The sequence below is a fragment of the Sceloporus occidentalis genome, unplaced genomic scaffold, assembly GCF_023333645.1.
Source record: "Sceloporus occidentalis isolate IW3139 unplaced genomic scaffold, rSceOcc1.0.p SCAF_38, whole genome shotgun sequence".
NCBI lineage: Eukaryota > Metazoa > Chordata > Lepidosauria > Squamata > Phrynosomatidae > Sceloporus > Sceloporus occidentalis.
This window is the reverse complement of record NW_028317018.1, coordinates 2,511,807-2,527,354: the sequence shown is the minus strand read 5'-3', so window position 1 is coordinate 2,527,354 and position 15,548 is coordinate 2,511,807. Positions and strand designations below refer to the sequence as shown.

The following is a 15,548-nucleotide window of genomic DNA, read 5'->3' as shown; positions in this document are numbered from 1 at the left end:
GCCACGTGTACCATTTGCTACTTTTTTACTCTGATGGGTAAAACCTTACCGGTGGCAGGCCCGGAGGATGATAGTCCCCCTGCTGCAAAACCAGGGGCAGAGGGCGATGGCTAGGGGTGCTCTCCTTGGTCATGCTTAGGGGAGAGCCCAAAGTAAATACAGTAAATATTTTGAAACAGCTGGAAAAGTTAAAACTTATTTGGTTTATGCTGTATATTCACTGGATGTCTGGTATTTTTTAATAAAAAATAAAAATAAAAAAACAAACAAAAAAAACCACTTCCCTACAATGAATCTATGTCTCTGAGTCTCTAGCTTTAGACTATAACTAGACTTGGGCACCAGTGGGCTCTTCGTGTTAGTCTTCGTACTCGTCTTCGGAGAAAAAAAAACCTTCGTATTCCGCGAATATTCGCCCATTCTTCGTGCTCATTCTTCGTGCTCGTTTCATCTTCGTTTCCTCCCGGCTGCGTAGCAGGGGTTAATACGGGGTTAAGAACACATCGGAGCAGCAGCAGCAGCAGCAGCAGATGCGTTCGCACCATGAAGGTACGTGTGTGCGACTCTATTGGTCGCCGCAAGGGGGCTGGTCTGGCATCAACAAATGAATTGCAGAACTGCAGAATGCACCTCATTCGTTGATGGCAGGCGAGCCCCCTGCCGAAACGACCAATAGAGTTGCACACACGTACCGAGGTGTACTGTACACAAAATGACCTAGACAAATGCTCCAAGGAACTTGGCCTCCTTTTTAGCATACACAGTCACACATCCATAGATGTTTAATAAAAGAATAGGGATTATTTTACATTTTTAAATTGATTTTGGACCACTTGTAATACATGCCTAACATTTGCTACCTAATTATAATGGCATACTTTGCAACAACCCAACGTTTACTGGACAGGACTGGAAAAAAGCAGGACTGTCCACAAAAATGTTGGGTGTGTTGGCAGGTATGCAAATGGAAAAATGTTGGACAAGAACTAAAAAATAGCTTAGGGTTAATGTACGGTTATTTTTAAGATTATTAGCAGTGCACTGTTTTGGTTAAAGATGTATTATGTCTAAATAATAATTTAATTTTAATGGGTTTATTTAATTTTATTTTAAAGTTATATTTATTATTATTTACTTTATTATATTTATTTAATGTTGTAGTGCTACCCTACCCAGCTATACCTATGTGCACTAGCATACCTAGTTTAGCTAAATTTGATGGGACAGGAAAAAAGCAGGACTGTCCCTGAAAAAGTTGGGTCTGTTGGCAGCTATGTGGATTGAAAAATTTTATAGGGTGAAGTGTGAGTTATAGCGTTAATGCTAGTGAGTGTAGAAGTGAAGGCCAGGGCAAATAACAGGAGGAAAGGTCCTTGTGATTTGTGAATTGTACATGTGTGTATTATGTGTTATGTCACCGTGTTATATGTGTTATTGTGTGTGTTATGTTTGGTAGGTTGTGTATCAGACGGAAAAAAATGAAATGGAAATGGAAAAGGCGAATGAGTGGGCAATTGGCGACCCACTCACCTGTTTCACCCCAGGGCAAAGCATCCAAACAACTGTCAGTCCTAGACGTTTGACAGCGGACTTCCAGAGCTCAGACACTAGGCCCTAGCGTAAGCTGGCTACTCCGGCGGAGGCAGCAGGCGTTGCAACACCGCAAACAGACGCAGCCCGGGGGGAGAAACTACCCTTACCATTAGGGACATTTTGGGCATGAATCTAGCCCAGTAGCGTACCTAGCGGGGGCCGGGGGGGGGGGCGGTCCACATCGGGTGCCGCTCATCAGGGGGGTGCCAACCTGCCAGAACCCGGCACCCCTCCAGAGACAGACAGTAATGTCCGCCGCTGGAGGAGAAGGCTCGCAAGGGAGCGGTATCGGAGGTCTTTAACAGACCTCCGGCTCCCTTGAGTGATTTTAAGCCGGTTCCCTAGTTTAAGGACTGCGACTAGCTGGGCGATCACTGTCCAATCCTCCCTATTCAATGGAGATGTAATCCCAATATTGTGCTCTGAGGCAAGATTATGGATTGCCCTCTGCTGCTCCAAAATCCTCTCCAGCATGTCTAACGTGGAGTTCCACCGTGTACTGACATCCTGACGTAGGCAGTGTACGGGAAGACCTTGCTCTTCCCTCAAAAGTTGGCTAGCCTTAACACTATGGTGAAAGTGCCCAGCGATCTTTCTGCAGCGGGACAGAATTACTGCTGCCACATTAGTTCCTTCTGACATTGCTGCCTTCACTACAAGATGGATGATGTGGGCTGCACAGCGCACACCAACAATATGACCATCTCGCAGCGCTTTCACCATATTGGCACCTCCGTCAGTTACCACAAAACCAACTTCAACATTGGTGCCTGCCTCTGCTCCCACCCAAAGGCTAAACATTTTCCTCATCGCATGTAGAATATTTTGGGAAGAGTGCTTTTCATCCATCACTTCTGCATGGAGAAGGAAAGATCGGTAGCCTGCTGCAGCAGCTTCCTTGGGCACACCGGGCTGCCACCAGTGTGCTGTCAAAGAAAGAAAGGCATGCTGGCCGCTAGGTGCACTCCACAAATCTGTAGTGAAATGAACACACTGACCAGCAGCCTTGGAAAGCTCCTCTTTCACTGCTGCAACACAGGACCGATACAATGAGGGGACAATGTTCCTGCTGAAAGTGGAACGTGACGGAACTGTATATTGTGGAGCCACAGCCGCCATCAATTGTTTGAAAGGCCCCCCTTCGATCATAGAGAAGGATGCCCCTCCAACAGCAATGAACTGACCAATAAGTCGCGTTACTTTATTGGCCTGCTGTTTGGGCATTGACCTTTTGGATTGGAATGCTACAAATTGTTCCAGGGTGGGCTGGACATGCAGTGCTCCAACCTGCCTTGGTCTCTGGCTGCCAGCACTAGCTGCAGCTGCTGCTGCTATTGGCTCAGAAGCAGCTGTTGGGGTTTTTCCACGGCCACCAGCTATGCTGCCTGCAAGTTTTACTTCTGCATCTTTCCCCAATAGCACAGCGTTGTGTTGAGTGCTGAGGTGATGCTTCATGCTAGCACTGGTAAAATGGCCAGACACTTTCCCTCTGCTTATTAGCTTCCCACAATGTTTGCACTTTCCATAGCGCCTTTCTTCAACATTTTCAAAGTGCTCCCAAATTGGGGAGCGCATAGCCTTGGAGTGTGCCTTGGGTGCTGCTCCTACTGCTCGGGGTGGATGAACAGATGCAGAACTAGTGGTGGTGGGACTGGTGGTAACAGTACTGGCCATAGTGGGACTGCTAATTGCTTTAACTTTAGATTTGCTAGGTTTTGCTGCTGCTGGTGGTGGTGATGGTGATGATCGTAGCGGAGAAGGTGGAGGCTCAGGGGAAAATTGTGCACTAGTCATTTGGACACTGCTCCCTGAGGAATCTGATTCCTGACCACTCATCTCCTCTACTTCCTCTAGCTCATTGTCTAGTTCTTCATTAGCCAGATCAAATGGAATTCCTGCTAGGCTGGAGCTAAGACTGATATCGTCGTGAGACTCATGACTAGTAGTAGTGCGAGCACGAAGAACAGACTCTGCACTTGGCCTCTCAGTCTCAGGCTCCTCTGCTACCTCGCTAGGTGGAGTTCCACTATGTGTAGCCCTCTCTCTGTCTTCACAAAAATATTGTAAGGACTTGGTGGCTTGCTAGAGGTACTAGGAGGACATGGCTTGGCGGTACCGGTGGGAACAGTAGGCGCAGCACTAGTGGTGGTAGAGGCGGTAGAGGTGGGGGTGGTGGTGGTGGTTTTCCCTACAAAGGAATGAGATCGCTTTGGTTTGGGACCCCTCTGAGTCTTGCTGCTAATTTGGCTCTGCTTGGTGCCTTGCATGCTGCTCGTGGATGGGGAAGATGCTGCCTGGGGCAAAAGGCACTTCTTTTTACTCACTGGGCTAGTAGAAGTACTAGTTGTGCTACCCTTTAACTTTGAACGTGCTTCTGGTGCTTTAGGCTTTCCGTAAAAAACCATAGAGCTTGTGGGCCTAGCCGCACTACTACTGCCTGCTTTTGGGTCCTTTCCTTTACTTGATGATCCTTCAAGCAATGCTTCCCCAAATGATAAGCGAGAGCTTGGCCTACTTGGCGGACTAGACTGACGCAAAGGCTGCATCTTAGACCTGGTGGTGGTGCTGGTGGTGGTGGTGGTGGTGGAGCTTGTCTCTCCTTAGTCCCAAAAGGAGGATCCATTTCAAATTTTGTGTTGTGTGTGTAGTGTAGTGTTTAAAAAAACGTAAAAAAAAAAAAAAAAGGGGGATAAAAAAAATGTAAGACTTTGAATTTACACTGGCCGAAGAGACTATCCTACTACTATGCTAAACCTAAAGTTATATTAGTATTCTAGTCTAACTCTAGGCAGACGCTCTCAAGCCCACTAAGCTAAACTGAGGTTAAGTTATATATAATATTATATTATTAATAGATTAGAATTACTTATATTTTGGATTATAGATAGAATATAGATTATGAATTAGAAAGAATTACTTATATATATTATAGATTATGAATTAGAATTTATATTATATTATATAATATATTATATTATACGGCTGCACTCACTAGCCCAACAAGTTCACTGATGGACTGAGGTGAGCAAAACACTAAGGGTACTTTTTAATAAAATTAAAATAAAATGTAAAATAAATGAGAAAATCTTTGCAAAACAGTTAACGTCACTGCTTGCTGATCAAAAAAGAACACAGCACTTATGCGGCTGCACTCACTGGCCCAACAAGTTCACTTCACTGATGGACTGAGGTGAGCAAAACAAATGAAATAAAATGAAATATTATTAATTAAGAAAAACGTACTTGGTCTCTTGCTGTTGCTAAAACAAAGCACAAACTATAGAGCTGCAGCACCAGTATAATAGATTAGCTGAACTATAAGATAGTAGTAATTATTAATTATATTTTTATAGCTAATTTAATTAACTATTAAGATAAGAATTATAGAATTATTGATATTAATGATTTTAGATTAGACACTAGTAGATGTCTTGAATGTCTACGGTACACTCTACACTAGTATACTATTACTATCTATAGTATATATAAATGACAAATATATATATAATTTTATAATGTATTCAATTATTAATTATTAATATTACTGATTTTAGATTAGACACTAGTAGATATCTTGAATGTCTACAGTACACTCTACACTAGTATACTATTACTATCTATAGTATATATAAATGACAAATATATATATAATTTTATAATGTATTCAATTATTAATTATTAATATTACTGATTTTAGATTAGACACTAGTAGATATCTTGAATGTCTACAGTACACGCTACACTAGTATACTATTACTAATACTATACTAACTATAGTATATATAACTGACAAATATATATATCATTTTATATGTATTCAATTATTAATAATATATTCTATTAAATTATTTATAAATTCTATTATTTAATTTATTTAAGCAGGACAGGCAGTAGGCACTAGTGCCAGCCCAGGGCAAGGGCACCCCAGTGCCAGTGAGGCACTGAGTGCACTGTCAACTCAACAGCACTACACAGTTAAAATATTAAATTATTAATTATAAAATAATTAAAAAATTAAATAAAAAAATGTTTAAATTAATAAAATTATTATTATTAAATATTAATTCAGTAGAACTGAAGTGAGGATGAAGTACACAGTTAGAAATGGCAGGCTAAGGCTTACCAGTCTCACACAGAACAATCTCTCTGTAACGCTCGGATGCAGCACAGCAGCGTTGCCAAAGCAGTCACAGCGAAAAATGAATGGATCTCTCAGGCAAGCTCTGGTCTTATAAAGGCGCCTTCAGAATTAAAAAAACAGCAGCACAGGCATTGGAAGAGACCCTTAGCGTGACGTCACAAGAGTGAGCTGATTGGAGAGACGAGGATCAGCTCACTCCTGTTTGAAATTTTGGCGGCTGCGCGGCAAAAACGAAGACGATCACAAAGAATCTTCGATTCTTCGTGGTTGTGAGTCTTCGTCTTCTCCTACGTTTTGTCGGCACTGTATTCTCTTCGGCGCGTCTTCGGCACGAACAAAAAAACGGCCTCTTCGTGCTCGTTTAAATGTTCGCCCGAAGATGAATGCGCAAGTCTAACTATAACCTCTTATCTTACCATGTCTCCTCCTTTGAGGTATCCAGTACTTCCCTCTTGTACTTAGTTGAATCCCTTGATGTACTTAAACTATACATATAGAGAACCCTTAATACTTTCTTATATACATAAATATATATTTATCCTGTAAACCATTCACCTTATCCACTGAGCCTCCTCATGCCCATTCTATGTGAGACGATATATATGCATACATTTTTTCTAGAAGGCAATTATAAGGCCAGGTCTATATTATCTGAACGTCTGAAAAGTCTTGTGCCGCCAGCTTCATTAGGAAAGGCTTGGAAAATAGTGTTTGTGGACCCTGTATTTTTTATACCCTCAAAATACAAGATCCAAGCAGCCTTTAACATTGGAAAAATAATGTGTTATTTTGCAGTAAACTGGTATAATAGTGGATTATGCCAGAGGACCACTATGTGATGAGTAATACATTGGCTGTTTCCATTTCAGGTTATGTGGTATGGAGGAGTATGCATGGATCACCAAATCTATAAAAAATATTCAAAGTTGCTTCACCCACACATAGGAGACAAACTACCTCTAGTATAAAAGTTACAGATGAGAGTCTCACAATATAGAGAGAGAAAAATCATATTTTACACCAAACCTTAATATCTTCAGACACAGGTTCAACAGTAGGTGTTCCCACATCAATTTCGATTCCACCATGCAAGTGGAAATACTCGTTTGTTTGATAATGAAAATGTTGGCACTTAAAATCTTGACCTAGCATGAGCGGAGGAAGTTCACGTTCAGTCTTAACTTTATCGTCTGCAAATTAAAGAACGTTATTATTACTTATCATTTATTGATCCAACAACATATTATACAGTACAATGGATAAACGAGCCTCAGCAAGCAGTGCATAACGTAATGATTTTCACTAAATCAAATGAGTTTACGATCTAGGCGTTATTTTACACAAGAGGTAAAAGTGCAACTCTCTGCGATGGACCTGCCACGCTAGTTAAATAAATAATAATATTGCTGCATGTAAGTACAGTCTGAAAGCAGGAGATGGACTAAGAAAGGTGAGCTAGAGGTAGGTGGTAGGAAGGGAATTAACATTGATAGGCATCCCTAAAGAAGTGGGTCTTGAAGGATGGACTAAAGGCAGGAGGCGTGTTGGATAAGGCATGGAAGCTCATTCAAGAGGATGAGGCAGCCCTTGAGAAATATTGTGAAGTAGAAATCAGAGCAGATGACAGATGGAGGTCATCGGATGAGCAGAGAGACCAGGTGGGAATATATTTGGAGATGAGTGAGGAAATGTATGTAGGGGAACCGCTATGAAGAGCTGAAGCATACAGATAACCAATGAAGAGACTGACAGATAGGAGAGGAGGGTAGTGATGGGTAAGGAAGACAAGTCTGGCAGCAGCCTTAACGGATGGATTGTAAAGGGGGCAAGGCAGGTATGAGGAAGACCGGTTACAGTAGGGAATATAGGAGATAAGGAGGGATGAACAAGAGTCTTGGATGCATCTTGTGTTAGGAAGAGGCAAATGCAGTCAATGTTTTTAAAATGCATTTATGAAAGAAATCCAATGATTTGTGTCAAGAGATAAGCTAGGCTATAGAGTGCCCGAATTCCCACCTCCCCTGGCCATCATAAATGCTCAGCAATCTAGAGTAAGTTCTTGTAACAAGTAAAGAATAAAAACCCAAGTGTTTCATGAAACAGCTAGGTACATATCTCTTTTGTCTGCCTATACTCTTGAGGAAAAAAATAACATACCTGAGAATGGCTGCAAGAGGTGACTGAAATCAGGTACTTTCATCTTTTTTTTCAGTCCCAGAAAGAAAGGCACAAGAAAACCGATGAGTTTAAGATAAGCTATATTTTTGCGGACTTGTGTTTTCTTCTCAAGATTCTCCTTCACAATCTTTTGATGCATAGTTAATCTTTGCTGGAGTCTCTGGTATGAGATGGGATCTATGTACTCCTCGGTAAGTTTCAGAACATTAGAGAGAACATAACATGCCTCATACATGAACAGATTTTCATGCCGTTTGACTTCAAGGGTAAAACAAGTCATATTTATAGACATGCTGTCTGCGTATTTCATGAACAGCTTAGTTTCATCTTGACTGTTGGGTTCATACGTTGGATCTACGTCAAATGTCTTGGAATATATGTCATCAAACTCAGGATCACTGGAAATATCAATTAGACCTTATGCATAAAATAAAAGAAATGGCTTCAGTAACTAATAGGGCTAGTTTTTTATCCACCTCTTTTAAGATGGATAAACAAAACAAATCAATTTTGTGTTAATAATATACATGATTAATTCAATCTTAGAATTGTTTACATCATTAAAAATGTGTAAGGGGCCAAAAGGCAAAGCTTATTCAGTGGTCCATGTTCTGGATGAAAAATAAACTTAATCGTAAGGCTGTGTAACTATGACAACATACATTACTGTCTAATATTCTGCTCTTAAGAACAATTTCATGACTTCATGAATATATAATTAGCTAACCTGCTGAAGAGAACTCTGCAAATATGTTCTTCTTGGTTTGAGGGTTACCATTGGAATCAATATCCATGCTAGACCGCCAGAGCTCACTGAATCTGGCTCTTTTCTCCTTTGCCATGTAGGCGCCGTGCCAGAGGGCCTTAATCATATAATCTATATTGATTAATATCTGTCCCACTAGGGTATCATAATAGGCTGGAGGTAGGTGGCACGATGTACTACAGTCATAATTGGCATCTAAACTGATGGAAGGGATTTGATTAAAACAATAAATTCCTATCGCCAGCTCTCTAATAATCTGGTGAACCTCTCGGCAGTCTAGCCTAGTCTCCAGCTCCACTGGAGCCAAAACGAAAATGTTCTGTTGGGTTAGAGTTTTCAACTGAGTTATCAAGCCACTAGGAAGCTGAAGAGGTAAATGCACATCATCCATGGAAATGAGCCAGCTGGAAGTCGTATGAGCAAGAAGCTCCTGTATTTCACTTCGATCAAATTTGTCAAAGAAGGCATTTGCATTCCTCTGAATTGCCAGTTCAGCCATGAAAGCCTCATCTTGCCCTGGGATTTTCATTGCAGATTTTTTCACTGATCTTAGCATCTTCGCATGTATTCACTATAACAACTTAAATATATATAATATAAGTTAGACAAGAACTTGTATGCAAATAAACATCTGCATCATAATGGTAGTTATACGATCTTAGTTCTTCCCCAGCTTCTGAAAAACATAAAATATACCATATATTAGCAATTTTTAATAAATTAGAACGCTATGCTCATCAAATTCTCCAGTGAGGTTAAATGGTATTGACAAAAAAATAAAGGTACCACAGTTTTAGGTACAGGGGCACGAGACACAAGCACTTCTTGGTGTCCCTTTAAAGAAAAGCTGCCAGTCATTAAATGTATTTTGTCTACACATTAACTTGTAAGATGCTCATAAAAAAACAGATTTTTACTATACATGCTGTTCTGCCATTTTTTTGACTACTGCATCTCCATGTCTTATGGTGGTGTGAAGATGTAAAAATTGTATAAGACTGTGTACATTCATCAAGTGGAGCATGTGCTGAGTATACTACTGTGTAGTATACAGCGAGCTAATGGTAACTTAGAACTTTTGGAGAACTCTGAGTTAGATAGTTTATTTCAATGAGGAGTAACACTGCGTGTGACTATATGTAACTAAATTCTGCTTATCGAATAAGTTGAAATGAAAAAAAGGGAGGTGGAGAGCTACCATTTATATGGTACGGCAGATCCATGGTGCATCTCGGAAAAAGTCTTATAAAAGAGTGTAAGAGTTTATGAGAAGGGCCGAAGACGGAGTGCTGTGTGGTACGTGAAATGGGAAATGATATATTGCAAGAGCTGGAAAACCAACCATTATATACATCATTGGCATCACTTTAGCTGGGCTCAATTCCAACATCTGGCTCGGCTTGTCTCCTCAACAGTAAAGGAGTGCAAGCTGCAGCAAACCCAACTCAGATTCCAACTACAGTTTAGTACCTTGGTCCTTGTGTGTATCTATAACGATGGACTTGGGTGAGTCTGGCTCAGCTCCTGTACAGCTCGACAAACTGAGCCCTGGCTCTGCTGGTACTCCAACAGTAGCCGCCTCACCCACCATATGACATGCCTTACTATACCTGTCATGAAATAATGCAAACTTCCCATTTTTGGACTTGCCACCCATCTAGCTTTCTTGTTTTCTATACCTAATGTATGCTATAAACTCTTTAAGAAAATATGCTAAATGGACAGCCATTAAAGACAGGCAAGCCAGGAGAATGCTGTTATACATGATCACAAAGGGGAGATAGTAAATGCGAGACATATTTTATTGCAAGTAGACTCATAAGGTAGGTTATAACATATTTACACAGTCTTTATGCCATGTTGATTAGTATGTTTAGGTACCAGTAGTTCTTAATTTATATAGTTATTAATAAATTAATTTCTAGGGTCTCCAGCAAGTAGTGTGAAAGCTACTTGACAACACAAATTCTGGAGTATGGGTCTGATGTATGCATATATACTAGCAAAAATAATCATTGAAACGATACAAAAAATCAAAACGAAATGTATCCTTTACCCCCAAATCAACATTTTTTCATAACATATTTGTAGCAGCACTCCAAATGTATCATTGATTATCTGTATCTTTCATTAAAGCATACACTGAAGACCGGTGATCAGTAGTTTATGAGTAAAGGACTATAAGAGCAGACATAATAGAGATTACAGAAAACAGATCTGCTCTGTGCAAAGGTTGTTTTAATCATCAGATAACACCTCATCTTTTTATTCGGTTTCAGTAGTACTTCATGACTTCAACTAAATCAATACTCAAATTAATAAAGACTTACACAACACAGTGAATACTAAAAGACTTTGCAAGGGCTGCCCTATCTTTTGGAATGACTACCCTAGCTAGCCCCTTTTTATTCTACTTTGATGTTAAAATTCTTAGAATGGATCTATTCCCGGTCATTTCTCTCTGGTTCCTAAATAATCCATAACCATACATATCGAGAAATCTTATACGCTCAAACAAACGAAAATCAAACCTCAGCCTTCCACTCAATATACAGATAATCATGAAATCTATCCGATAATCCTATTTGTAATATTTATAATAAACCGAAAAACGTAGTAAGCTTCCTATACATAATGCATATGATTCATCGCCGAACCACAAAATACCATACAGAATTCCCAATGATGTTACTACATGTAATCAAGGCGTGCAATATACAGGACAAGGATACTGCCCAACTTTTTGCCTGAATTTATTTTTTATTATGACAATATCCTGAATTTCACACAAACATATAATGATACCATATGTCACAATACAGCCAGGCCATGTATATGAAAGACTGATGCACATAAAGCTCTGCCTGTACTTACATTATCTCACAATCCCAACAATATTTTATATGCTGGATACACTCCTTTAATGACGTGATGGTGAAAAGGTGTCTCTAGATTTAAGTACAATTAATAAAAATGGATCATTATGAATAAAGGGACATAATAACTCATGTTTACAAGTTTGTTAATGAAAAAGAGACATGACAGCAATATAAGCTGGGATCTGTGCCTTTAGACCAATGAGGTCCATAAGCCTATAGGATAGCATTAACCCTGTGACCGTGTGAGCCTTTTCATTCACAAATGTGATTTTTGGCATAATGGCACAATTCTTAAACTTAGTTTTCTGTTTTATGCAGAATCTTTGCTTAATTAACCCCAATGCATTCCCAATTCAATGATTCCTATCCCACGTTTACACAACGCTTAAGTATAAAACAACAGGCTAACCATTCACTGTGTAGCTTAGCGTGTACTAAGATAAAGACTGCACGTATTTCAGATCCCATTTCTATTCGGTTCTTCTAGCATGGAGCGCTTTCTAAACTCGAAGTAGGTGTAACTCAGTACGGAACCAATTCAGCCGGCAAATTCTTCCACCGAAACAAATAAAATGCAGTCTTCCTGTTACCCAGTTGCTAGGTAACAAAGGTACTGTTGGGTTATACGTCATCTCCGGCGTCGATTAGCTACTCATTTTGCTGAGTTGGTTACCATAGTAACAATTCCGAGCTTAATCCTGTTGCTGGGGTGATTCTGTCTCTGCTGCTTACCCGTGTATAAATATACGTATACTAACATATATAACGAAACAGATATTTATACAGAGTTAGAAAGCGTGAGAACATAGCACAGGCGTAGCTATTGCATCACGTGACTCATCACGCCCCAGGTGCATTGTGGGAGTTAGAAGAGGTATGTGTTATGCGGCTGTGGCAATCCTATTTTATGTTAATGCAGGCTATATAGCCAATCGCCTGAAGCGCATCTAAAGAGTTTGTGGCTCAGGGGCTCCTTGTCTGCTTAATGGCCCGTGTGGTGACACTAAGCTACCAAACTCATAGTGTGTAAAACCTGAACGGCTGCTTCCCAGAGCTTTCAAGCAACATGGAGATCTGTGTTTTATTTTCAGTTCAAACTTGAGCCAAGTTCAACGTTCAAACATAACTGTACTCTTGTAACAAAGAAATTACAGCAATGTCTACCTCTTTTACCCGCTATACAGCAGAAAAATCTTAATGACATCTGACCGGCTGACGCAGTTCTCTTGACCGTGGGCTGCAAGAGTAAATTTCAACTCTCCTGCAAACTCCATTGACTCGAGAAGACATAATTCTCACATCGGATGCGCTTTACCCGGATCAGTAGGGTTTATAATAGCCGTCATAGCCACTTTAATGCATGCGCTAGTCCAATTTACATGGTGTTCTGCTTGCATATGCGTGGGGGGTTTCAGCAGTATCTGTCCATATGCAGTTGCCCTGTTCTCCAAACCCTTTTTTCCGGTGGTTTACTTTCTTCTGGTTAACTCCAGCACGGGTAGAACCAGATTTCCCGATTTATGTTGATTCCAATGGGAGCCACTTAATCAGAGCACAGAGGAGATGTGAAGCTGCAGCTGCTCCCTTAGATAAATGCTTTTATTTATTTTGTTTAGTCTGTTAAAGTACTTTAATGTGGATTATTTTTTGGGGAGGATGTCAGAGATATTATAACGTGCCTTTAACTAAAGCAGGCGTCGGCAGGTGAGTTTGCAAGAGCACTGAAGTAAAATCCTTACATATGTATTCTAAAGGATCAACTCTGGAAAGTTTTGCTTGGCAGAACACCAGGTCCGCGCTTTTAAGAAATGTCACTGATTTAATTCTGAATTTTACAGACAACCAAGCTCTTGCTGGAGAAGCTCACTTGAGTTTGACCTTTATAACAGATACAGATTTTTTCATTAAAGGTATAGGTCGCTGGGGAGTTGTGCTTTCAGTTCTTCCACTTTACTATTCATTGTGAAGGACCAACAGCAAGCATGGCTTAACTAGCCCAGCATAATACATAATTTCAATGGGGAAAAAGACGACAAAGAAACTTCATAGATTCAACTAAACCTTATACAGGGTCAGCCAAGCTCTTCCTCCAGGAGAATCTTAATGAGGTTGTGCCTTCAAAATGTAAAGAGAAGTTGAAACCATAACTCTCCTGTCAACTTTACCTTTAGTGAATAGAACCCACAGTTTCTGTTGAAATTGGAACTCACCTGACATTGTCCACTGTAGTGTACAAACACTGGTGGCTCAGTGCCCCATGCGCATCTTTTACTTGAAATGTTGTGACCATACCTGGGAACTCTCTGGGTTTTGCCCAGAGACTCCGGATGAAGTGCGGGAGCAGCATAGTGGAACGCCCTCTGCCCTCTCCCCCTTCCAAAACTGGCATGTGTCCCACGACGATGTCAGCGGGACCTCCTAACCACATCCCACAAGGGCGGCTCTGGGTAGTCTGAGCCAGAGAGTTCACAGGTGTGGTTGTGACCCACCCATTCATCAGCATCAGCAGAACTTCCTCAGCTCTGTTACAAACGCTTCAGTGCAGTGTGCTCAATGTCAACTAATTGGCTTTAAGGCTTTTCTTGACTCCATTTGGAGCTTATTATGTTGACAAAGAATGAGGTGAACTGCTTTGGTGTCGTTACCATGCAACAGAACGCCTACAATTGGTTGTGTCATCTTTAAATCTTTGTGTCTCTTCTTCATGGTTTGCATCCCCATTCGCAGCAGAGACTCGATGATATTTTTATAATAAAATCATACAAGTGGCAAAACATTGTACTTGGCTTTTAGCTTGGAGGGTAGGGAAAGCAGAACCCCCCTCCCATGCATCTTCAGAGCAGACCAATGAAAAAGGTAAAGGGACAATACACCTATGAAATGTATTAAAGTGCATGAAAACCAGCATTACAATGTTCCAATTCACTCTTTTTTTCAGTTTTACAAAGTAAAAAATGAAAGTGATTATCCTAGCCGCCGGCTATGGCACAAGACTATTTAAGGATCTCAAGAATGATCGGAATGAACAATTTAAACACCTTATTGGAGTTCCGAAACCACTACTTCCAATTGGAGAACGGCCACTCATCTCATACTGGGTGGAAGCCTTGAAAGTCAGAGATGACATTTCAGATATTTTTGTAGTTGTAAGTTCTATTTTTATTACATGATGGATGCATGACAGGCATTGAGGAATCCGTTCTGTAAGGAAGAAGGCTCTTCCGGGACACTCTGTCACTTGCAGATGGAATCAGTAATGAGTCCAGTGGCGATAAGCACAGAGGATGAGTTTAACACTCCAGATACTTCATGCACTTTAATTTACTATTAACGTGCATGTGATCTGTCTTATTTAACTATTGTTTAATCCCCCTTACAAATGCATGGAGGGATTCTGCAGAATTCCCTTGTATGCATTAGCCTCCCCTTCCATCCCAGCTCTGAAGAACATCAAAGGCAACGCAACATAATGTTCCTATCCAGAAAATACAGTTAAGCTTAGATATTTACCATCTGCATTAAATAATACTTTATAGTTTTTGAAGGGATATTCTATTCACTGCAATCTTTTTACTAGTGTGTAATAATATTTATTCGGAGAACCCCTATTTCTGATAACATTCTGACTTCTTGTACTAGAAATATATTGGCCATTCATAAATCATAGTTTACCAAGTGCGATGTAGCTCTTCACATCATCAGGACTCGCAGTTGAGTGAATAAAGCCACTAGATCTTACAGTTTAAGTTGATGTGAAGCCCTTCCTGATCAGCAAAACCATAAAATGTGACTTGGTTGGGAGAGCTCATAATGAAACCTGCCTTTTTATAACTCTTACCTCTAACAGTCCCATATTCTTCTAGCGTCTCACAATCTTAACAATGCGTACCAGCACAGAGACTGTCTCTCATCTGGTATTGTATGTGCTTGGTGCAGGATGTCCTTTAATAACAGATCTAACAAATTTAAATGCATGTGTCTCCTGCTTTAT

The 15,548-nt window shown here is 40.3% G+C and overlaps 1 protein-coding gene across 1 annotated transcript in view; it reads right to left on the bottom strand.

Annotated features, from left to right (window-relative positions):
* LOC149290624 (ankyrin and armadillo repeat-containing protein-like) overlaps positions 1-9,234 on the bottom strand; it is a 48,688-nt gene extending 39,454 nt beyond the window's left edge. The window contains exons 1-3 of the mRNA XM_089488427.1: positions 8,640-9,234; positions 7,892-8,329; positions 6,761-6,924 (exon numbers count right to left, since the gene is read on the bottom strand). Of these exons, the coding sequence (XP_089344553.1) occupies positions 6,761-6,924; positions 7,892-8,329; positions 8,640-9,234 (1,197 nt within the window). The remainder of the gene's footprint in view (positions 1-6,760; positions 6,925-7,891; positions 8,330-8,639) is intronic.
* Between the last annotated feature and the right edge of the window lie 6,314 nt (positions 9,235-15,548).